Source organism: Eulemur rufifrons, chromosome 2, assembly GCF_041146395.1.
Source record: "Eulemur rufifrons isolate Redbay chromosome 2, OSU_ERuf_1, whole genome shotgun sequence".
In the NCBI taxonomy this organism is placed as follows: domain Eukaryota; kingdom Metazoa; phylum Chordata; class Mammalia; order Primates; family Lemuridae; genus Eulemur; species Eulemur rufifrons.
Window position 1 is genome coordinate 17,087,469 of NC_090984.1, and position 22,957 is coordinate 17,110,425.

The following is a 22,957-nucleotide window of genomic DNA, read 5'->3' on the forward strand; positions in this document are numbered from 1 at the left end:
GGGACTACAGGTGCCACCGTAGCTAATTTTTAAATTTTGTGTAGAGACAGGGTCTCACTATGTTGTCCAGACTGGTCTTGAACTCCTGGCCTCAAGCGATCCTCCCACCTCAGCCTCCCAAAGTGCTGGGATTACAGGCGTGAGCCCCCATGCCCAGTGTGGGCAAGAGTATTTAACGCAGTGGGCAGCCAGTGTCCCCTGCCACGTCAGACCCCGCAGCTACACACTGAAGTGCTGAACTTCCTGCCTGGGGCCCTGAGTGCCTGCTTGGCCACCTGGGTGTGAGCCAGGCAGAAGCGTCTGTTGTGTTAAACACTGAGACCAGTGCTGTTTGTTACACGGCCGCATCTGAACGGCCGCGCCCCATACCGCTGTCTCAGTAGTGGCCTTTCGCACAGATGCGCCTCTGTCTGTCGTGTAGGATGAACCCTTGTTACCGACGGTCACACAACCCGGCAGCGGTGGCCTCCCAGTAACTGTGCCCAGGACAAGCAATGATGGATGGCTGGTCCCCCAGCCTGGGCAGCCGGGCGGCTGTGATAAATGCATTTATTTCCCCGGGGCCCCTTCCCCACACCCGGCAGGGAAGGCGGGAGCCAGCGGCCGGACAGCAGAAGGGGCTTAGCGCTCGCAGACGTGGCTGGGGAGGGAGCTGGTGGGGCCTCTGTCCCGGGTTCCCGTCCGTGTCCCCTAGGAGTCGGGCTGGGGGTGCAGGAAGAGGGGGTCTCAGTAGACCACCTCGTACACGGTGGCCTTCTTGTCGCCCGAGCCTGTCACGATGTATTTGTTATTCCTGGAGATGTCACAGCTCAGGACTGAGGATGACTCCTTGGACTGCCAGGGGGAGAAGAAAAGAAAGGGGAGGAGTGAGGTGAGGCCCCCAAGGATGGGTGTGTGGTCCGGGCTGGGGCAGAGTCCGAGCGGGAGTGGAGCCAGGACTCTCCTAGCCAGGAGGAGGAGGGCGACGCCTTTTCTAGAGAAAGGAGTTTTGGAGCTGGGCCCTTCTGCACAGATGTGTTCCTGGGAGGAACAGGGCCTCCGTTCCCTCGACCCCAAGAGAGCTGGAACAGAAGCCCTGCTTTTCTGGGCAGCTCAGAGAGGGTGTATACCAGGCATGACGTCACACAGCACGGGGACGAAGTCCAGGGATCGGCAAACTTTGCAAAGGGCCCAAGACTAAGGATTTTAGGCATAGCCTGAAGTCCAAATAAGTCTATTCACATATTCTACGGGATTTTTTGGTAACCCTTTAAATCTGTAAAAAGCACTGCACACCCACTAGGACAGGTATAATAAAAACAGTAACAAGTGTCGGTGAGGATGCGGAGGGATTTTAAAACCTCAGTTGCTGCGAATGAGGATGGAAAATTTGGAAAACAGCCTGCAGTTCCGCAAAAGGTTACAGAGTTAGCAGAAATGCCACTCCAAGATGTCTGCCCAGAGAAAGGAAAACGTACGGCCGCACGAAAACTCGCACGTGGATGCCCGCAGCAGCATCGAGCACGACACCAGAGACGGGGACAGCCCAGTGTCGCCAACTGACGGACAGACACAACACAGTCCGTCCACACGCAGGAATGTCACGCAGCCACGAAAAGAGACGAGGCTCTGACACAGGCCACAGCGTGGATGGACCCTGAGGACATCGTGCTCAGTGAGAGACGCCAGACACAGAGGGTCCTGCACGCACAGGAGGTCCCTGGAGTGGTCAGAGCCACAGAGACGGGAAGTAGGACGGTGGGTGCCAGGGGCTGGGGAGGGGGCGGGGAGTGAGCGTTTCACGGGGACATGAGCGTCAGTTGGGAAGACGAGAAAGTCCTGGAGGTGGAGGGTGGTGGCGGCTGCACAGCACTGTGAATGTGTTAATTAATGCCCCTGAGCTGTGCGCTTACAATGGTTAAGATGGTCAGTTTTATAATGTTCTATGCATTTTAGTAAAAGCAAAATAATTTTTGAAAACCAACAAGCTACAGGCAGATGAGGCCCCCCAAGCCCTGCTATAGTAGTTGGTGGTGGGGAGGCTTCCGGGACCCCAGGGAAGGGTCAGAGCGGCAGGTGGGGGGGGCTGGGGGCTGGGGGCGCTCCCTGCATCTAACCCTGGTGCACCTGGGCACGTGGCGTCCTGCCAGGGCTGGGGGCTGCCGGCTGCCACATACCTGGAAAATGCTGGCCCCGTACGGCGTCCTCCAGGCGTTGAGCAGGTTGTCCTTGCCGGTGCTCACAAACCACCGCCCTGGGGAGGAAGGGCAGGGAAAATTACAGGAGGGGACACTGTGGCCGAAGGAGGAGGTGGGACAGGCTGGGCCTGGCCTCTCCCTCTCTTTCCAGCCACCTCTGCCCTCACTAAGGGGGCACAAAACCACCTAAAGAGCTGAGGCTCAATCCTTCCCCCGCATTTCCCAGGTGGGAAAGTTCAGGCTCTAAGAGGCTCTACCTGGCCCACAAGAAGGCGGTGGCAGGGGTGCCAGGTAAGATCCAAGATGCCCAGTTAAGTAAGACTCCCAAGCTGGGAGCAGTGGCTCACGCCTGTAATGCCAGCACTTTGGGAAGCCGAGGTGGGAGGATCACTTGAGGCCAGGGGTTTGAGACCAGCCTGGGCAACATAGCAAGACCCCACCTCTATAAAAAATTTTTAAAAATGTTTTTTAGGCCAAGCACAGTGGCTCATGCCTGCAAACCCAGCACTCTGGGAGGCCAAGGTGAGAGGATCGCTTGAGCTCAGGAGTTCGAGACCAGCCTGAGCAAGAGAGAGACCCTATCTCTACTAAAAATAGAAAAAACTAGGTGGGCGTGGTGGTGGCACATGCCTGTAGTCCCAGCTACTCGGGGAGGCTGAGACAGGAGGATCGCTCGAGCTCAGGAGTTTGAGGTTGCTGTGAGCTAGGCTGACGCCACGGCACTCGAGCCTGGGCAACAGAGTGAGACTCTGTCTCAAAAAAATAAACAAACAAAAATATTTTTTAGTATACGTCTATTCTCTGCACTCCGCACCATGTGGGCTCTACTCGTACTAACAAATGACTGGCCTTTTAGTGTAAGTGTGTCACACACAGTATTGGGGACATACTTATACTAACAAATCATTTGTTACTTATCTAAGATTGAGACTGAACTGGGCATCCTGGGTTTTTCTGGTGGTTTGTTTCTGGGGGAGTGAGGCCCTAGGCCAGGGACGGCGTTCGCCCGCCCGCCCCGGGAGCCGCACCGCAGGACGCGAACTTGAGGGACAGCACGCAGCTCTCGTGCAGGTGCAGCTGGTACTTCTCGGGCTTGCGCACGTGCAGGATCTCCACGTTGCTGCTCTCCATGCCCACGGCCAGCCAGTCCTGGTTGGGGCAGTGGCCCAGCGAGAAGATCTGGCGGGCACAGGGCAGAGATGGGGTCACCGGCCCCTCTGGGCGCCGGGGATACCCAGAACCGGTGGGGGGACATGGTGGGGGCTCTAGCAGTCTCCTGCTTCAGCCCCCGCGGAGAGAGGCGGCTGGCCAGGGACCGCAGGCAGCAGGCGACTGCGTGTCGGATCATTAATATTAATCAGAGTTGCACAGCGCCCCGGGGCCACACAACCATTATCTGCTCTGAGCGCACAGCAGCGCTGGGGGAAGCCAGGCTGGGACAGTGGCTCCCCTTGAGCAGATGGTAGAGGCTGAGGCAGTGTCGCCTCAAGGTGACACAGCAAGTCCGTGAAGGACCAGGCCCGGGAGCCGGGACTTCTAACCCCAAGCCTGGAACTCTCCCCACGCACAACACTCCTTTTTGTTTTGATTTGGAAGGACTCAGTGTCCCCATCTTTCCGTGCCCCACCCCATGTGAAACACAAAGAGGAACGATGCCCCATCCCACTCTGAACCTCTCCAAGTCTTAAACTATCAAATACACACCTGCAGAAATAGCCCTACATCTACGGCAGAGAGAAGACTAGAAGGTTCCACATGTTCTTTCCTGGCCCTACAGAAGTGTTCCCGTGGCTGGGCGCGGTGGCTCACGCCTGTAATCCCAGCACTCTGGGAGGCCGAGATGAGAGGATCACTCGAGGTCAGGAGTTCGAGACCAGCCTGAGCAAGAGCGAGACCCCCCCCCCCATCTCTACTAAAAAATAGTAAGAAATGATCTGGACAGCTAAATATATATAGAAAAAATTAGCCAGGCATGGTGGCGTAGGCCTATAGTCCCAGCTACTCGGGAGGCTGAAACAGGAGGATCGCTTGAGCCCAGGAGTTTGAGGTTGCTGTGAGCTAGGCTGACGCCACGGCACTCTAGCCCGGGCAACAGAGTGAGACTGTTTCAAAAAAAAAAAAAAAAAAAAAGTGTTCCCGTATAAAGACAGGGGTGGGGGCACCCAGTGGGATAGGAGATACTCATCCTGGGATCCCCGGAAATGGACTCAGCGCACCTAAGCCTTAGGGACATGGGGTGGACAGCTATATCCACCTGCACTCCTGACTTCTGTATCAAAGAACTCTTCAGGCTAAACAGAAGAGCAGGTTGGACGTAAAGAGCCTGGGAGCTGACTCCTCCCAGTTTCAAGGAGAAGGGACAAACTGGAGATGGGTTTGGAAGGATGTGTAGGAGTTCACCAATTAAAGAAAGGAGGGAAAGGCATTTGGCCAGAGGGAACATAGGTACACAGGCCTTCAGGTGTTCCAGGGTGTGGTGTGTGTGAGACTAGCCCGTGACACCACGGCTGACAGGACAAGGAGCTCACGTGCTGCCCCAGAGGCAACAGGTTGGTGGTGCCTGAAGGCCTGTCCTTGATGGTCTTTGCTCCGTCTGGAGGAGCCCTGCTCTTCCCAGCCCCTTCACCACGTCCTTTAGCCTAGACTTGCACACACCCTCAACAGGGACCCCTCCATGCCCAGCTCTGACATCAGCCTCCACCTGTCCCCTCTGTGGTATATGGACAGTCCCCCATGTGAGTCCTCAGTGGGGCCCAGAGGTTAAGGGCCAGGAGAAGAAACCAGCTCTACAAGGAAAGACAAAGACATGGGGCAACGGCAACTAGACAAGACCATGTAGAAAGATGATCTGCGGGTCTTAGTAGCCCCACATCTTAATAGCAATCAGCTCCTTGGAGTTTCCCTTTGTCTTTGGAGGGTTAAAGGGAAGGCCTGTGAATGTGTCTGGAGGACAAAAAAGGTGGGCGCCATAGCAGACATTAGTCCTGGCTGCGTCTGGGAGGGGGCACCTCGTGGGGAGAGGAAAGGATGCTGGGTTCGTGCAGTTCCCACCCCCCCACCAGATCCCGAGCGGCACCTGGGAGCTGAAGTCATGCTGTTGCAGCTGGCGGCCCTCCCGCAGGTCCCAGCAGCGCACAGTGTTGTCCAGGCCCCCCGTCCAGAGCCGGGTGCCATAATCAGAAATGTCAATGCAGCTGGCACCGTCCGTGTGGCCCTGGAACTGCCTGGAGACAGAAGGGCCCAGGTGTCCATCCTAGAACTGGGGCTGTTCCAGCATCCTCCCAGGTCACTGCTCGGCCCCCACTGTGCGCAGGGCAGGCGGGGGTCACCAAGGGTCACAGGCACCCCCCACCCACCTGACCATGGTCTGGTTCTGCAGGTCCCAGACCACAATGTTGCCATCGCTGCAGCAGGAGAAGCAGACCTTGGCGTCCGGGCTGACCGCCAGGGCGTAGCAGGCGGGGGCCGAGGAGGTCAGCTCGGCCTTGATGCGGGGCGTGGGCGCCGCCAGGTCCCAAATGGACAAGGTGCTGGCCTCGCCGCCCACGATCAGACTCCGGCCATCGGGCAGCAGCTTGCAGGAACGAATATAGTTGTCTCGGTTCTGGGGCCGGGCAGGGAAGCAAGGACTGGCGTTGGTCCCAGGTGAGGTCTCTGGGAGCCTGGCCCAAGGTTGGATCTCTGGAGCCCAAAGTAGCGTCGCCCCAGGTTGGCCTGCAAGCCCCGCCCCAACCGGTAGCCCCGCCCCCACCGGTAGCCCCGCCCCACCCTCACCAGGCAGTCGAGCTGGGCCACGGGCGTCTTGGCGCCAGGCTGGCCCACGTCCCACACCTTCACGCAGCCCTTGCCGCCCGTGTACACGTGCTGCGTGGAGCCGCTGATGGTGACCGCGCAGACCACCTCGCCGTGCGCCAGCGTGTGCAGCTGCCGGGCATGCCGCGGGATGCCCGCGCCCACCAGCGCGTCCGAGGGGAAGGGCACCGGCTGCATCTGCCCGTCGGCGGACACGTGGAAGGAGTAGGCCCTGGACGGGAGGCAGGGGCGTGACCCAGGCCTGGGGGACAGCCCTCGGCACCCTCACCTGGGAGGGCAGGGAGGGGCCTTGGCCCTGCCTGGTGCCCTCGGATGCGTTTAGGGAAGGGCAACAACGTGGTGGCAGGTGACCTGGGACAGTCAGGGTAAAGGCTGAGGGTCTGGGTGGTGGCCCTAAGCAAGCGCTTGATAAACGTTTGAACCGAGGCCCACGAAGATGGCCGGAGCGGGCCGGAGCTCAGAGCCTGCTGTTTCCTGGGAGCCCCAGCCGCACATGGCCAGGAAAACTTAAACGCGCTGCAGTAAGATACATGCAGTGTTTCAGTTCCTCAGCTGCACTGGCCACATCTCAAGTGCTCAAAAGCCACACGCGGCTGGTGGCAACCAGAGTGGACAGCAGGACCTACAACATGCCCGTCACTGCAGAAAGTTCTACTGATACTCCGGCCGGTTCGTTCTCTGGGTCGGGGTCGTCCTGGGCACTGCGGGTGCTGAGCAGTGTCCCTGCCTCCACCCACCCCATGCCAGGAGCACCCCCAGTGTGACAACCACAGATGTCCCCAGATATCACCAAATGGCCCCGGGGGGACAGAATCTACTACCATTACAGCCCATGTACATCAATCTAGGCTTTGCTCTTTGTGTACCCCTGTCTCCAGCCGCTGCCTAGGAACCCCAATTATCTTACAGAAGAGACTTTCTGGAAGGACAGCGGGGAAACCCCGACCTCCCCCCGCACACAATGGAAGCACTCAAAGGAGACCAGAGACTGGCCCCGCCCCCAGGCAGGGAGCCCTGCCCTGGTACTCACGGCTTTCCCCCGGGGATGCTGGGCAGGGAGGAGGAGATGGACGACCCTCGGAGGTGTGGGTGTGATTCAAATGCCATCTGTCAGAATGCCAGAGGGGGACCACGGGGCAGGTGACTCCAGCCCACCCCTGTGCTGTCCCACGCTCACCTGGCCCGCGATCCCCCTCTGCCATGTCCCTGTTTATCAGCCCCTCCCCACGGAAGCAGAGATGTTCTCTAATACACATGGGAGAGCTGAGGTTTTCACTACAAAGTCTTTGTGGAGGGAATCCTAGAACCCCAGGGTTATCCATCTCCTGGTGAGACTTGCTCTAGAACAGGGGTCTGCAAACTGCAGCCTCCAGAACAAATCTGGCACACTGCCAGTCCCTGTAAATAATCTCCTAGGGCCAGAGCACTCTGCTCATCTTCATGCGCCTTAATCATAGTTGCTTTTTCCAGGGTCACAAATGCTGATTTGTGTTAAGCTTGTGGGGCCACTGAGACCCTCACATCATCTTCCTACACACACTTCCTGAGCCAAGGGTCCCTTCCCTTTCTCCATTCTTTTGTCTCTCCTGTGTAGCTGGTTTCTCCTCCCAGCCCCCAGCCCCTGTACCCTTCTGACACTGCCTGGTCCTCCCACCCTGAGGACTCACCATGGGGGAGCGTCCATACACCACAGAGCTGCTGACCTGGGGGGACAGGTGGAGGCTGACATAGGAGCTGGGCACAGAGAGGTCCCCATTGAGGGTGCTGTGGGAGCCGAGGCTGAAGGACGTGGTGAAAGGGCTGGACAGACTCAGAGGGCTCCTCAGGGCTGAGCGGGGAGAGGCAAGGACAGGTCTTCAGACGCCTGGACCCAGATCCGGCCTCCCACTGCCTTGGGCTGTCCCTGGCTCGTCATTCAGAGCTTCCGTGCTCTGGTCCCACATCGGCCATATCGTGGGACACCTCCAGAAACAATACATATGGTTTCTCTGGTTGACATGACTTTCCCTTTCTTTTAGTTGGTGAACTCCTAGTCATCCTTCAAAACCCAGACCAAGTGTCCATCAAGTTCTCAGGAACATCCTTAAGCCTCACTGCCAACCTCCAGCCTTGCCCACCCTCTACCCTTGCCCTGATTATACAGGGCTGGGAGTTTTGAGGTCTGGGTCTCGTCCTCTGCCACCTGGGAGGTTCCAAGGCCAAGTTCTTTTGGGGCCCCAGAACCAGCACAGGGCCACGAGAAAAGATAAGTATTGTCATCCCCCAGATTAGCGATGGGGAAACTGAGACTCAAAGAGGTTGGGTCACTTGCCCAAGGTCACCAGCTGGTAAGCACCTAAACCTGGCCCGAAACCCAAAGCGTCTGACTCCAAAGCTTGTTTCTCCAGTGTACTAGACTGAAGCCCCCCAAATAAGTCACCTCCACTCTCTGGGTCTCAGTTTCCCTAACTGTCAGGGCAAGACGATGAGGAAACTAGGCCCAGAGCGAGGCAGCGTCTAGCTAGGGCCAAGGCAGTGAATGCCAGGGCTGGAATCCGAACCTCCCGTCTCCCCAGCCCCTACCTTTTTCTGGAAACCTCCAGAGGTGAGGCCTACGCTGGCAGGCGCCAGGAGGCAGGGTGCTCACCAATGCTGTCCGTGGAGGGCGCTGGCTTAGCAGTGAGCTGACACAGGTGACTGGCGGAGCTGGGCCCGGGGGTGGACGCGTCCTGGGGCGGGGAGGAGTCGCAGGACTTGGAGGCAGGAGTGCTGGCGGAAAGGTCATTCTGCAGAAAAACGACAGGGCTGAATGCCACCAGGCACCTGGCACGTTGTGGCCCAAGGATCTAGCCAGAAATGGATGGGAGGGGCCGAGGGCTGTGGCTCATGCCTATAATCCTAGGACTTTGGGAGGCCAAGGCGGGAGGATGGTTTGAGGCCAGGAGTTCAAGACCAACCTGGGCAACACAGCAAGACTCCATCTCTACAAAAAATTTAAAACTTAACCAGGCATGGTGGCACACACCTGTAGTCCCAGCTACTCGGGAGGCTGAGGCAGGAGGATCGCTTGAGCCCAGGAGTTGGAGGCTGCAGTGAGCTGTGATGACGCCACTGCACTCCAGCCTGGGTGACACAGTGAGACCCTGTTTCTAAAACCTCTGCTGTTGCAGGTGCGCAGTGGGGGAACGGGTCCCACAGCTGCCTGCCTGAAGGAGGGGGCATGTGCGTGTCCACACACGTTGGAAAGCCTGGTGGGTACCTGGCTGTGATGGGCACCCAGGGTGTGCCCACAGGGAGGGGCGCACACGTGTGCGCGCGGAAACCCACCCACTCGCGCCCCCATCACAGCGCCGGCGCGTGCATGCGCTGAGGCATGCAGTGCGCATGCGCCGTGAGGACTGGCGGTGTAAGTGGGGTATTGCACACCATGCACGGGGCGGGGATCCCCAGGGGACAGTGATGTCCCCTGTAAGAAGGGAACAAGGTTAGAGGCTGTGGAGATCCTTGAGGGTGGTGAATGAGAAACCGGGTGGGCTCATGATGGGGGAGACCCCAGAGGGGCACAGTCCCAGGCGTAGAAACAGCACCTCGTAGGTGGCGCCATCTTCCTTGTTTTCCACGGGGCGGGGGGTGTCAGCCACAGCTGTCCCTCCCCAGGGGGGACTCCAGGAAAGGGGCAGCCTGACCTCCATCTGGGGACACGCTCTGTTGTCTGGGCTTTATGTCATTCCCTCCTCTGTCTTCCAAGAAACTTCGCCTCCTCGTCTTGTGTCTGTCTGCCGTCTCCGCTTCACCAACGGTGACAGCCCGCACGCCCACCCTCAAGAGGGACTGAGTGGGACAACCGTGGGGTCAGGGAGGACTCCTGGGGGGCTTCTCCAGACCGGAGAGGGGCCCTCCCCCTGGAAAGTCTCCCTGGAGTGGGAGGAGGGCACTTAAGACGGGACCGGGAGCCCCAACCTCTGGTGGTTGCCATGGCAACCTGCTGGGAGGGGAGGCCTGGAAACCGACATGCTCTCCCCATCCCTGGGTAAATGCAGAGCAGCGGCGGGGGGGCTCTGGGGGTTGATCTGGGGAGGAGGGAGTGACACACAGCAGAATCCCGAATGCCCCTGAGGTGCTTTGTAGACAGCCCCACACACCTGGCATTCAACTACAGAGGCGCCAGGGGAACCTGGTTCCTATATAAATTATCTTCCCGCAGGTCAGGCGGGGGCCAGGTGAGTCTCCCTCACCTCTGGGAGGCCTTAACCCTTGCAGGCCTGGATCCAGCCTGGGTCAGGCAGCTGCCCACTCTCCAGGGGGCGTTTCCCGTGTGTATTTCCATGGGATTTCCAATTCAGCACAAGAGACACTTGGTTTCCCCATAAAGGAGGCTGAGTTGCCTTTGAATATTTATTTAGAGAATTTCTTCAGAAAGTTTCCTTGTAATATTTACTTAGGCTCAAGGAACTGAGTCCACGTAGGAGGAAGAAGTGGCGGACAATGCCAGCCTGATGCCTCTCGGCTCTGTGTCCCCTGTGGCAGTGTCTGTTTCCAGGCCTCCCGGAGGAATGAAGTGAGTTTCAAGGCCCCCACCTCCAACCATGTTTCTTACCAGGACAAGCTCCTTGGCTCTGGGAGGCGGTGAGCCCAGGCTGGAGGCCAAGGACGCCGGACTGTCCACGAGGTCCCGGCGGGCAGGCACACAGATGGGCACCTTTCCACAGGGCGTGGTGGCCGGGCTGGGGGGCTCTGAGGGTTGGTCCTGGGTTCGAGGAAGTGATGTTGAGTGGGGATGAAGTGAGAGAGGAAGAAAAGCCCCCCTCTCCTCCTCCTCACGATGCCCCGTCCAACGTCTAGACGGGGCACTGATGACCCATCCTGATTTATGAAACTTCCTGGTGCCTCAGTTTACTCATCTGCACAATGGGTTTAATGACAGGATCTAGTCTATAAGCACACACAGCAACGACTCCATCAGGGCTTGGTTTTGTTTTCCCCGTTGAACAGACGGGGGGAAATGAGGCCAGGGAAGGGAGTGTCACCCTCCCCCACAAGGCACACAGTGACCAGGACTCGAAGCCACTTCTGCCTGTTTCCCGTGTTCTCTGCCCCTACGTTTCCCCACCTGCGCCGTGGAGAGGAGGCTGGGGCCTGGGTGTCCCCTGGGGGCATCCCCACTCTTCCCGGCCCCATCACCACCACCCACAGAGAGGGGACCAGGAACCCCACTCCCTCTGGGGCCCCCAGTCCAGAAAACCCACCCCTCACTCTGTGCCCAGAGTGGGGAGAGGGAGAGGCTGAACCCCTGGACCCACCTCGTCCACCACCAGGTTGTAGTCACTCTTGTCCTCGTCACTTTCCTGGGGGGACACGGGGAGAGAGCCCTTCCTGTTCACAGCCCTGCCCCCAGACCCCCAACAGCTCCCCAGGAAGGGGAGGACATGCCCACGGGCCCCGGCATGTCACTGGGATCCTCAGGCGCAGAGGAGAAGGATGCACGTGCACAGCAATCTCTCCAGGGAGCCCCCAAGCTGGCCCCAGCGAGATTTCCCTAAGGCCTATTCCCACCTCTGCTCCACATCCCTCTATAGCTCCCCATTGCCCTTGGGAGAAAGACCAAGGCCTCCAACTCCCTTTCCGGATGCACAAAACATTAACCCGCGCAGCCGGGTGGGGAGGCGGGGGTGGGACGGGACCCTGACATGTTGGAACCTCTGTTTTGGCAAGAAACCAAGGGAAGAAAAACGGTTGCAGCAGGGAAGCCAGAGCCGCCCAGCCGGTGGGTTTCCCGCCATGCCCGGATTTCTTCTTTCGATGAAAATGAGTTGGCGACATTTACAAAATGAGCTCTTGTATGAAAAGAAAGATTTAAGGCTTCTCTGAGAAACAGCAGGATAGGATCAGCCACCACTGAGCCCGCTGGTCAGCTGGGACCAGCTCGCAGCCGCCCCTGGAGAGTGGGGAGGGCTGTGGCCCGGCCCCTACCCTCAGCCTGGCCCCTGGGGTGCCGGCACTTGAGACTACAGGTGTGTGGCAATGTGACCATGAGAGGAGGGGTCCCAGCCCTCTGGAGCGGGTCAGAGAAGGAGGGTTCCTGCAGGAGACAGCATTTTTGTGCCTTGTCGGAGAAACCGGTTTCCGAGAGGTGGGAGAAGAGAGAAGGGAGGAAAGAAACAGCTGGAACAAAAGCCAGGGTGGGGAAATGGCTGCATGGCCCAGAGGGTGCGTAGACTAGACATAGGGCAGCTAAAGTGTTAAGCTGGGCACCACAGCATCTCTTCTGATTGGCCAGTGCTCTGAGCACTGGGGAGCTATGGAAGGCTGTGGAGTGAGAGAGTCACAGCCAGAACTGGGCTCTGGAAGGCTCCAAGGGGCCAGGCGGGGGGCTGTTCTAGGCCACCCATACCCACCCTGCCTGCTCCCCACTTACATAAGGGCCTGATAGATCCTTATCCTCTGCTCTCTCCTTCCCGTTGCCACCAGAGCCACTTGGTTGCTCCTCCTCCACGAGACTCTCAGGGGGCGAGGGGGACACACTCTGCAGAGAGACAGGGGCCAGGTGGGAGGAGGGGTCAGGGGCCTGGGCCCCCAGACTGCATCGTGTCCAGCCAAGACGGAGGGTCCCCTCCTCCTGCCGCTGGTATTGGCATCTGGACCTCAAGCTTCCCATCTGGGAAATGGGACCTTCCCAGGGCAACCTCAATGCTACGTTCCTCATCCGTGGAATGGGGATAGTAACAGTGCCTACCTCCTGTGGCTGCTGTGCAGATACGAGGTGACAGCTGTGGGACAAGCACTTACAACGGTGCCTGGCACGAGCGAGTGCTGGCCTGGCCGTTAACCCTACAGAAACGCATCGTGCACACCCGGCTTTCCAGCCACGATGGACACGGAGGCCGGGTCGTGCTCTGGGGTGGGGCTGTCCTGGGCACTGCAGTGTGCTGAGCGGCGTCCCCTGGGCTCTGCTCGCTAGATGCCCGGCGCGCACGCGCGCACACACACACACACACACACACACACACACACCCTAAATCAATAAAACCCAAAAATGTCCCCGGACGATGCCAAATGTCGCCTGGGGGCAGAACGGCACATTGGAGAACCACTGTTTCTTCTTACACCCTTCACCCTCCGGGGATCATTCTCCCAGGGCATTCCCTGCAGGTAACTCTGCGTGCATGTATGTAACATGTAGGTGTGCGGGTATGTAACGTGTTGGTGTGTGTGCGATGTATGTTACACAGGAGAGAAATCTGTAAAGAGACGCTCCAAAGGGACAACAGGGGTCATTTCAGGGGAGACTAGGACTGCGGGGGTGGGAGACAGGTGTCAGCCCTGGAGACGGTGATGAAAGGCGCGGTCGTAGGTTGAACAGGGTGGCCCAGAGCCCGTGTCCACCAGGAACCTCACAACGACACTCTAGTTGGAAATAGGGTCTTTGCAGGTGCAATGAGCAAGTGAAGATGAAGTCACAGCGGACGAGGGTGGGCCCTAAATCCACCGTGGTGTGACGCAGCTACAAGCCAAGGGACACCAAGGCCTGCCAGGGGCCACCAGGCTAGAAGCGGCAAGGAAGGGTCCTGCCCAGGAGGCTGCAGAGGGAGCGAGGCCCCGTGGACTTGTAGCCTCCAGAGAGGCCACGACAGCGCCCTAACCTGCAACCGCCGCCATTTTTGTGCAGGACACATTAAAAACCATTCCCGGTGTTTGCACTCGGGGCTGCACTGGGACGGAGGAAGAAGAGAGGCTTCTTTTTTCTTTGTTCAGTATCTTTTATTCTGTTGGTTTCATTGTTTCATGGCTGGTTTGTTTTCCAGCACATTCTAGAGCGCTCAGCATGCTGGAGAGTGGTGCCCACGGTGTGCCCTGTGCCGACTGGGACACTCTCGTGCAACAGGCACTGGGACACTCGGAGACTTGGTATGATTTTAAAAAATGTAAAATATCTCATTAGTAATTTTTTCTTTTTTTGAGACAGAGTCTCCCTCTGTTGCCCGGGCTAGAGTGCTGTGGCGTCAGCCTCGCTCACAGCAACCTCCAACTCCTGGGCTCAAGCGATCCTCCTGCCTCAGCCTCCCAAGCAGCTGGGGTTACAGGGGCCACCACCATGTCCAGCTAATTTTTTCTATTTTTTTTAGTAGAGACGGGGTCTCGCTCTTGCCCAGGCTGGTCTTGAACTCCTGACCTCAAGCGATCCTCCCACTTCGGCCTCCCAGAGTGCTGGGATCACAGGCGTGAGCCACGTTAGTAATTTTTATATTGCTTACAGGTTGAAAGGACCATAGTTTGGATACATTGTGTTAAATAAAACAGACTATTGAATTTGATTTCACCTGTTGCTTTTAACTTTTTTAATCGTGGCTACTAGAAAATTTAAAATTACATGAAAGATTGCGGGGATGCTTATCCGAGACTAAGTGCCTGATAAAATGGCATAAACACACACACACACACACACACACACAGTGAATAAAGCCTCACACCTAGGACCCATGTCAGTGTCCTGCATTTGCTGTTCTAGTTACACAACAGGTTACCTGTGGGAGGAGGTGGGGGAAGGGCGCCTGGGGCCTCCCCACACGATTGTTTGTCATCTCCCTTGCACCTCTAATTATTTCCAAATTAAAGCACTTTCTGAAAAATCACAGCCCCGGTTGGCATTCTCTCCCTCCGGGGCAGCAGTCTCGCAGGTAACTCTGAGTGGAGGAGGCATGAGTGAACCAACAGGAGGCCGGGAACAGGGATCCCAAGGGGTGCCTTCGTTTATTCAATTCCCCCCACAGCCCCGCCAAAAGTAGCTCAAGATTGAAAAACGTACATACATCAAACCCTAGCCTTGTGGAAACCGGGCTGCGGGCCTGGTTCTGTGGCCCCATCAGCTCAGAATGACCGACCCGGCCCAGGGCGCTACAAAGCGAGGCTCGGGGGCCCCTGGACTTACCCTGCTCGGGGCTCTCTCCGCTGGCAGGTTGGGGGTGAGGGGAGGAGAGAGAGGAGGAGGAAGAATGAGGCTTTCGGACCCCACGGCGCCAGAGGGGCCAGCCCTCTACGGATTATGAAGCCCCCTGCCCAGGTGGGAACCTCCCCGTCCTTCTGACAGCCTGGCACGTGTGGACTGTCCCTTCCCCGCCCGATTCAGACAGATGCCCAGAGAGGGGTAGTGACTTTTCCAAGGACACACAGCCTTGGGTGCTCATACTGTGATGAGTTTGGTCCTCCACCCCGCCCATGCCACCCTGGATGCCCGCTCACCTCTGGACCCCTCAGCCTCCACGCTGGCTCGGTCCTCCTTGGCAGCCACCGCCAGCTGCGCCTGGGCGGCCAGTGCTCCGGACAGGGCGAGCAGCCCGGTGGCACTGCCACCCACCAGCCCAGCAGGCCGGGGGGTGAGGGGGACGGGTGGGGCGTGGTGCGACAGCGGCTGGAGTTGCTGCTGCTGGAGAGGAGGAAGGGTGGGCCGGGGGCGGGCACCCCGCAGGGCCCCTGGCCGGAGGGGCGGACAGCGGGGAGGGGTTTGAGCCTAGGGTGTGCCCTGGGGTTCCAGCGGGGTGCCAGGGACCCGGGCACAGGGTGTTTCCCCACGGCAGGGCAGGAGCCAGGAGGACTCACCCCAATGAGACTGTTCAGCTCCCCGACGGTCACCTGCTTGGCGCGCTCCACGGCCTGGAGCACCTGCTGCTGATGCTGGGGGGAGCACCGGGGGAGGCCGCTCTGAGCACCCCCTCCACGCTGGCAACGCCCTCGGGGCCTGCCCGCCGCAGCGCACCCTCTCCTCGCTGCCCCACGCTATCCACGTCTCTTCTCTCTTTCTCCCCCTCCTCCCTTTCTGTTTTGAATTGTGAAATAAACAAGCTCACAGAGAAAAGAACAAAAACCTAACTGCAGTTAAAACTATTATAATAAGAAATCATACCACATCAGGCTCTGTCCCTTAGCACCATGGACATTTGGGGCCAGATCATTCTCTGGGGGTGGGGGCCATCCCAGGCACTGCAGGGCGCTGAGCAGCGGCCCTAGTTCCCACCCACTCCGTGCCAGGAGCACCCCCAGTCGTGACAACCATGGATGTCTCTCCAGGGCAAAACTGCCCCCAGCAGAGAGCCGCTGTTAGAAATCAGCACCGTGTACCAACCGCCCGGACCCAGGAACAGAAATTAGCAGCCTCTAGTAACCCCCTGTGCTCCCCCACAGCATAACGCCCTCCCTTCCCTACCTCGATGACAATAATTTCTTTGTTTTTCTGTATAATTTCGCCACCTACGACTGCCTTCCTAAGCCTGCCTGGATTTGTCCATTTTCACTATTTTATGGGCTCATACTGTGTTCTCCTTGTAACCAGCTTCTTTCACTCAACAGAACATTTGAAGCTTCATCCGTGATGTATGTGGTGGGTGGCTGTCGTGTGTTCAGCTTTTGGGGCCGTGGGACTTTCTGCCGAGGGACAATGTTCTCTGTCTTTGCTATTCCACACGGAAGCCACTGGCCACGTGTGGCTCCCGAGCACTCGAAATGTGGCCGGTGCCACGGAGGAACGAAATGTTTAATTGTGTGAAATTTAAAAGAATATACGTTTAATAAATACAAGTTTAATTTAATAGATTTAAAGATGAGTTAATATAAATTTAAACGGCCAGATGTGGCTGGAGGCGCCAACAGGGGAGGGTGGAGCTGTAGCGTATCCTGCCGCGTGTACTATGAGGCAGCTTGCACGTCCCTATGCTCAGGGCTGGGCACCTGTGCTATCCCCACCGAGGAGGTGTTGGGACACTGACACGAGGCTCCAGCAGTGGTACACTGCTATGTGGGTGGACCCAGGATTGGTCTGCAGACTTTTTCTAAAAACAGCCAGAGAGTAAAGATTCCCTTTTGCAGGCTGCAACTACTCAACTCCGCCCTTGCAGCGGGAAAGGTGCTTTAGTTTAGAGATTTGTACACCAATGGGTGTGGCTGTGTGCCAATAAAACTTTATTTACAAAGACAAGTGGAGGGCCGGATTCGGCCCTTGGGTTGTAGTTTGCTACTTCCTGGTCTAGAAGAATGCAGTTGCTGGGACAGATATGTGTGCTTTTATTCACTGCCTCCAAAAGTCCTTATAGCCACATTTCTTGTCTTTCTCACTCTGGGCCACTTTGTCCCCACGCTTGGTGTCATCAGACACTATTGCTCCATTCTGTTGTCTAGACAGGACCTCTCCCCATCCCACGCTTCCAGAAATCACAGAGTTGGTAGGGTCCAAACCAAGCTGGGCATCTCCCCTCTGGTCTTGGTACCCACTGCAATGAAGGCCCCCCACCCCCCAGTTTATCCACTCTGAAGTGAAACCTATTCTTATGTCTCTATGGAGACAGAATGTTCCTGACAGAAACAGGAACATCCAAGCTGGGTGTAGTGGTGCATGCCTGAAGTCCCGGCTACTCAGAAGGCTGAGGCGGGAAGATCACCTGAGCACAGGAGTTTGAGACCAGCGTGGACAATATAGCAAGACCCCATCTCTTTAAAAAAAAAAAAAAGAGAGAGACAGAGAAAAAGGAAAGAAAGACTTGTTTCTTTCTTTTTTTCTTTTGAACAGCCAGTGCAAAGGTCCTGAGGCTGGAAGGAATTTGGGGCATTCTCCCAAGGGCTAACTTTTTGTTTTGAAGTTTCAATAAAATCCTCACACTATTATACGTATGTCCTATTTCTATCTTTTTCACATTGGCAAAAAAATACACAACAATTTACCATTTTAACCATTTCTAAGTGCACAGCCCAGTGGCATTAAGCACATTCACAATACCTTGCAACCATCACCACCCTCCATCTCCAGAACTTTCTCATCTTCCCAAACTGATGCTCTGTCCCCGTGAAACACTCACTCCCCATCCCCTCCCCAGCCCCTGGCACCGACCACTCTTTCTGTCTCTGTGGATCTGACGACTCCAGGGACCTCCTGTAGAATCACAGTGTCCGTCCTTTTGTGATATGTCACCTAGCATAACCTGAGAGTTCGCTTTTACTGGGTGCTGACTCAGCGCCTGGCACCATCTTCAGCACTTTGCACGTATTAGCTCATCTAAACCTTGGGCCAATGCTGATAAGCAGACAGACACAGAAAGGCACAGTCCTGCTCAAGGCCACACAGCCAGGATTCAGATCGGGCACCAGCAGGGCTTGAGGGGGGCAGCTCTGCACCTTGATACCAATCAAGGGGGGTAAGCCCCCAGTCCTCACGCTCAGCCAACACCTCCCTCCCTCCCTGTGGGGGCTGCGGGACCTTCTGCCATGAGCAAATGTTCTCTATCTGCGCTGCTGGCTACCGTACACAGTGCCCACGGCGACCGCCCAGACCTCCCCTCTCCATCTCCTTCCACCTCGGCCCACTCACCTCTTGGGTCAAGAAGGGGATGATCTGGGCACAGATACCGCTGAGCCGCTTCACGATCTCCGCCTGGCACGAAGCAAGAAGAGGCTTGGAGGAGGAGGAGACCTGAATCCCAGGCCCTCGACTCCCAGGCGGGGACCAAACATTTGCAAAGCTGGGCTGAGGGCTGGGGGACCTGTCGCCCTAAGGGTGCACGAGGAGGCACCAGGCGGAGGAAGGAGGGACTCGGAGCCTGTTTGCCCAGCTGCGTGAGGCCCAGGGTGGCCTGGAGCCCAGAAGACCAGGGCTGAGGTCCTAGGAGTCACAGATACACCACTCGCCAGACACACGCCCGACAGATCTGCAGGAAGCAGCCGCACAGACCCAGCTCAGACACAGACCACAGACACGTAGGGCTTTGAGGGCAGCATACAGGAGCAAGGAGAGAGGGACCCCCGCCTGGAGTCCCAGGTCCCAGCACCAGGAAGGCTCCCAGGGCCTGAGCCCTGCCCTGTGTCCTCCGCTGGGGGGTCCACTGCACGCACCCACGGGTCCACACCATGCTCCGGGCAGACAAACCCCTCCTGCCCACATCAGAACCAGCAGAGCCCACACACACCCAGGCAAGCACGCCAGGGTGGACACCCCCAGGCACCCCACACTCCCAGCCCCCCTTGTTCTTCCCACCCACCTGGAAGCCCCAACACGAAGCTGCGCCCACTAATTCTAACAGTCTGGTGGACAAAATCTAAGAGTCCATCAAGCTCACAATCTCGGGAACCTTCTCATCCTCTTAGAAACCATCTGTTGGTCTCAGGATCTCGAGGTATATCTTGGACCACCGGAGCTAACATCGGAACCCTCGGGTCTATCTCAGAACCTTGAGATCACACTCATAGGCTTGGGGACAGCCTCAGAGCCTTGTGACGCATCTCAGTCCATACGAGTCAATCTCAGAACTTCGAGGTCCATCTCAGGACCTTCACCCTACACTCAGAAGCCTGGGGAAGTCTCAGAACATTGTGCCTCACGTCGTACCGTCGGCGTCCATCTCAGAGCCCCGAGGACAGCCATAGAATGGTGACGTCTGTCTTGGAATGACAGGGTCAGTCTGAACCGTGGGTTCAAACTCGGGGCCTTGAGAACAATCTCTGAGCCTTCCAGCCAAGCCCGCTGGGATCTATCTTGGAAATTTCAAACAGCAGCGGAATCTCGGGCTCGGTCACACAACTTCAGACTCTCCAAGACTGTCCCTCCAGCCTCGTCCTGGGACAGAAGTCACCTCCACGGCCTCCCTGATCTGGCTGCCCAGGCCCTGCTGCCAGCCTTCCCTGGGATAGGGACGCTGGCCCCTGCCTGGTCCCTGCCCACTGCCGGCCTCTCCATCTGAAGTTGAGCATCATTTTCCCTTGATGAGGCTCCAATCTGCCCCCTGTTCCCAAATTAGTCCTGAGGGACCTCTGCGGAAATTACAGGACAAAACCCTTGTTCCCTGGGTCTGCTCTGCCCCACGCTGCCCTCACTGGGTCTCCCCACGGCTTCCAGACCCACACCCTCCCCGTGGACACCCCTACCCCCACTCCGCAGTTACCTGCTTGTGCATTTCGATGTTGAGCCCGTAGGACATCTCGTAATACTGCAAAGGAAATGCAGTGTCTGGGGCCCAAGGCGAGTGTGTGCCTAGCACTGGCCACACTGGGGTCTTCCCAGAGCCCCCAGGCACAGCAGGACACAGAATCCCCAGCCCCATGGGGTCACAGGGGAGGCACCCACGGGAGCAAGCAGACCTCTGCCTGAGGGGTGGGGCGGGTAGGAGGTACCAGAGACCCTCGCCCCTCGCCCCAGGTGTCCATGAGGAGAGGGGGCATCCTTGTCTCGGCTCTCAGGAGCTGGGAGGGCCTTCCCCGACAGCCTGCAATCCCCACTGGCCCAATTCACAGACAGGGAAGAGGAGGCTCGGAGCAGGGGCCAGGGCCGACCCCCAGCAAGCCGCCTCCCCACTGCCCCAGCCCTGGCACCAGGACTCTGAGCCTCACCATGACATAATGTCGCTGCATCTCCGTCTTCTCACTGGCCAGCTTCTCGCATTCCAGCTTGAGGCTAGGAAGGGGAGATGGCTTAGGGGGAGTCCCACAGCCGCCACATGTGGGCCCGCTCCCCCCCCCCCACTTCCTAATCTCCCAGTCTCCTGTCCCGGCCAGTCCCACCCCGCCCCCTCCTGGGCCCCAAATACCCCGGCACCCCCAACTGTGCCCAGAGCCCCGTCCATCTGCGGGTGCACCTGGTGGACGTCTGGCCCTGGCCCCCAGGGGAGCCCCCCACTTCCCCTGCCTGGGGGCGCCCAGGTGAACTCGGGTCCCTCACCTGTGGTACTGCGCCTGCAGGAACTGGAATTCCTCCTTGATGCGGTCGCAGATCTCCAAGATCGAGAACTTGAAGGGCTGGCCGGACTGCAGCGGGGTCTGGGGGCGGCGGGGGGGGGGGGGGCGGTCAGAGTCCGAGGTCCCGGACGCGGGGTGGGGGGCCCCTCCCCGCAGCCCCACTCACCGGGTGCCTTCCCTGGGGATACATCTTGCCTCGGCGAGGCCCCGGGCACCACCGGAGCTTGGCGACGTGGGGGGGCGGGGAGGGGGGGACCGAGAGAGCAGGAGGAGGAGGGAGGCAAGGCGCGGGGCAGGGGACCCGGGTGTCCCCGGCGCCCCCCACCCCGAGCGCGCGCGCCGGGGGTCGCGGGGACGCGGCTGGGGGCGCGGGGCAGGCGGGGCGGGCGGGGGGCGGCGGGGGCGGCCGCAGCAGCCGGCGCTCAGGGTCGGGCGCGCTGTGGCCGGGTTTCGGCGGCGGCGGCGGCGGCGGCGGCGCGGGCGGCGGGCCCCGCGCGGAGCCGCCTCCCTCCGGCGGGGCTCGGCCGGGAGCCGCGGGCTGAGCCGCCTTAAGGTGGCGCCGCCGCCCACGTCCCTCCCCCACGCCCCTCCCCCACCGCTGCCGCCCTCCCCCCGCCCCGCGCCCCCCTGCCCGGCCTCGTGCCCCCTGCGCCCCGCCGGGAACTTGGGCCTCCGGGGGATCCACCATCGGCCGGTGGGGAAACTGAGGCTGGCGTCCAGTCCGTGCCCCCCCACTGCTCCCGCCCTCCGCCCTTGACCCCGGAGGGAGCTTGGGCCTCCCAAGTATCTGCCATCGGCCGGTGGGGAAACTGAGGCTGGCGTCCAGTCCGTGCCCGTCCCCCCTCCGTAAGGGACGGGATGACCACAGCCAGTAAACACATCAACGCCGAGTTTTTCAACTGTGGGGAGTAGCTTGGTGGGGCGGGGGCCATTCTGGGGTTAGAAATGGCCTTTTTTTCCTGAGCAAGGACATTGGGCTAGGATTGAAGGGTCAGGAGGAAGCAGCCTTGCCAAGCCCAGATAGGGAAACCTGCCAGGAAGCGGGGAGCACGTGCGAACACCCTGGGGAGGGACGCAGCCGGTGACAGCTGGCTCCATGGCCTAGCCCAGGGCCTCAGGATTCTCTGCAAAAAATGTCAGGGTGATGGCACCTGGACAGCCCCGCAGCCAGGCCGGCATAGAGCAAAGTCCCAGAGCTGCCCTGGGCTGTGTCCCCTCTCAGAGACGCTGTGGGCGCCTAGAAGGCAGGAGCCATGTCCCACTCGGAATGTCCCCTAGTTCTGCCATCACACTGAAGTCTCTCTCAGGGCAGTGTTCCATCCCCTTCCAGAGACCACAGACATCCAAGGAGCCTCCCTCAGGCTCACCTGGGAGATGGAAAGGTTCTTGTTCCCATCTTGCAGAAGTAAAACCTCAGGGTTGTTTGTGAAGTCAATCAACAAACATGCACTGTGGAACCCTGTGTCAACGTTTGGACCTGTGTTGGTAGGGGAGTGAGTGAAGGGATACAAAAGCCCTTATCGACATGAAAGGCTTTGTTTTTCAGCTTGCAGGTATTTCCTGAGCGCTTACTACCTAGCAGGCATCCTTCCAGGCTCCTGGAAACACAAGGGTGTGTGGAGAACAGATTGCTGCCCTCTCTGAGTTTGTGGGGGAAGAGCAATAGTCCAGGGAGCACTGCCGCCTGGGAATCAGGGAACTGCTTGTGTGGACAGAGGGAGTGTTTAAGGAGCAGTCAGAGATTGATAAGGCACAATCCAACCTCAGGGCCTTTGCAATTGCTGTTCCTGTTACCTGGAACACTGTTCTCCTACTCCTCACCATTCAGGTCTCAGCTCAAATGTCACCTCCTCAGCATGGCCCCCTCTGACCACCCATTTAAGCAGCTTTTGCCATCCACCGTGTTATTTTCAAACACTCCATCGTTTCTCTCTCTCTCTCTCTCTCTCTCTCTCACTGGCTCCTGTTTTGCTTTGTTTTTTACATGAATATGTTTATTCTGAAGTTGTTCAATTCTTGTCTCCCTCACTAAGGCTGTGTAGGGACTTAGCCTGGCTTTGTCTCTGTGCAGGGCTTGGCATACAATAAGTGCTCAATAAATGAATGAACAGGCAGCAGGGAGAGGAGAAGAAACAGCTGGTCCAGCTAAAACCAGAAATCACTGGCCCAGAAATTCTAAGAAACAGGTAGCTTGGCGGTTCCACACTGCCAAGGGATTGTGATGCCAGGTTCCTGGCATTGCGAAGTCCCCTGGGAGGACAGCATGAGTTGCAAACAGTGGC

At 58.3% G+C, this 22,957-nt stretch overlaps 1 protein-coding gene across 2 annotated transcripts; it reads right to left on the reverse strand.

Moving 5' to 3' along the window:
* Positions 1-535: 535 nt before the first annotated feature.
* Positions 536-20,976, reverse strand: TLE2 (TLE family member 2, transcriptional corepressor). 2 transcript variants are annotated; one of them, XM_069480604.1, is made up of 20 exons: positions 20,842-20,976; positions 20,659-20,756; positions 20,331-20,394; positions 19,886-19,930; positions 18,319-18,381; positions 15,564-15,638; positions 15,207-15,387; positions 14,896-14,915; positions 12,385-12,492; positions 11,270-11,314; positions 10,567-10,716; positions 8,617-8,755; positions 7,658-7,818; positions 7,021-7,097; positions 5,952-6,201; positions 5,534-5,781; positions 5,254-5,401; positions 3,206-3,356; positions 2,157-2,233; positions 536-834 (listed from the first exon to the last, which is right to left on the reverse strand). In XM_069480604.1, exons 1-20 carry the CDS (start codon positions 20,863-20,865, stop codon positions 727-729), a joined length of 2,232 nt encoding a protein of 743 aa, XP_069336705.1. In that variant the 5' UTR covers positions 20,866-20,976; the 3' UTR covers positions 536-726. The 2 variants fall into 2 exon arrangements, with proteins under 2 accessions (XP_069336705.1, XP_069336695.1); XM_069480594.1 differs by having other exon boundaries at positions 15,207-15,390.
* Between the last annotated feature and the right edge of the window lie 1,981 nt (positions 20,977-22,957).

What these genes read in the sequence shown, in the direction of transcription:
- TLE2 (XM_069480594.1), bottom strand. Translation starts at nt 20,865, where the DNA reads ATGTATCCCCAGGGAAGGCACCCG. An exon ending in CTGCAGGCGCAGTACCACAG is followed by an intron (nt 20,395 to 20,658) that starts GTGAGGGACCCG and finishes TCCCCTTCCTAG; the next exon opens with CCTCAAGCTGGAATGCGAGA. An exon ending in GCCCTCCACGGACAGCATTG is followed by an intron (nt 7,819 to 8,616) that starts GTGAGCACCCTG and finishes CTCCCCGCTCAG; the next exon opens with CCCTGAGGAGCCCTCTGAGT.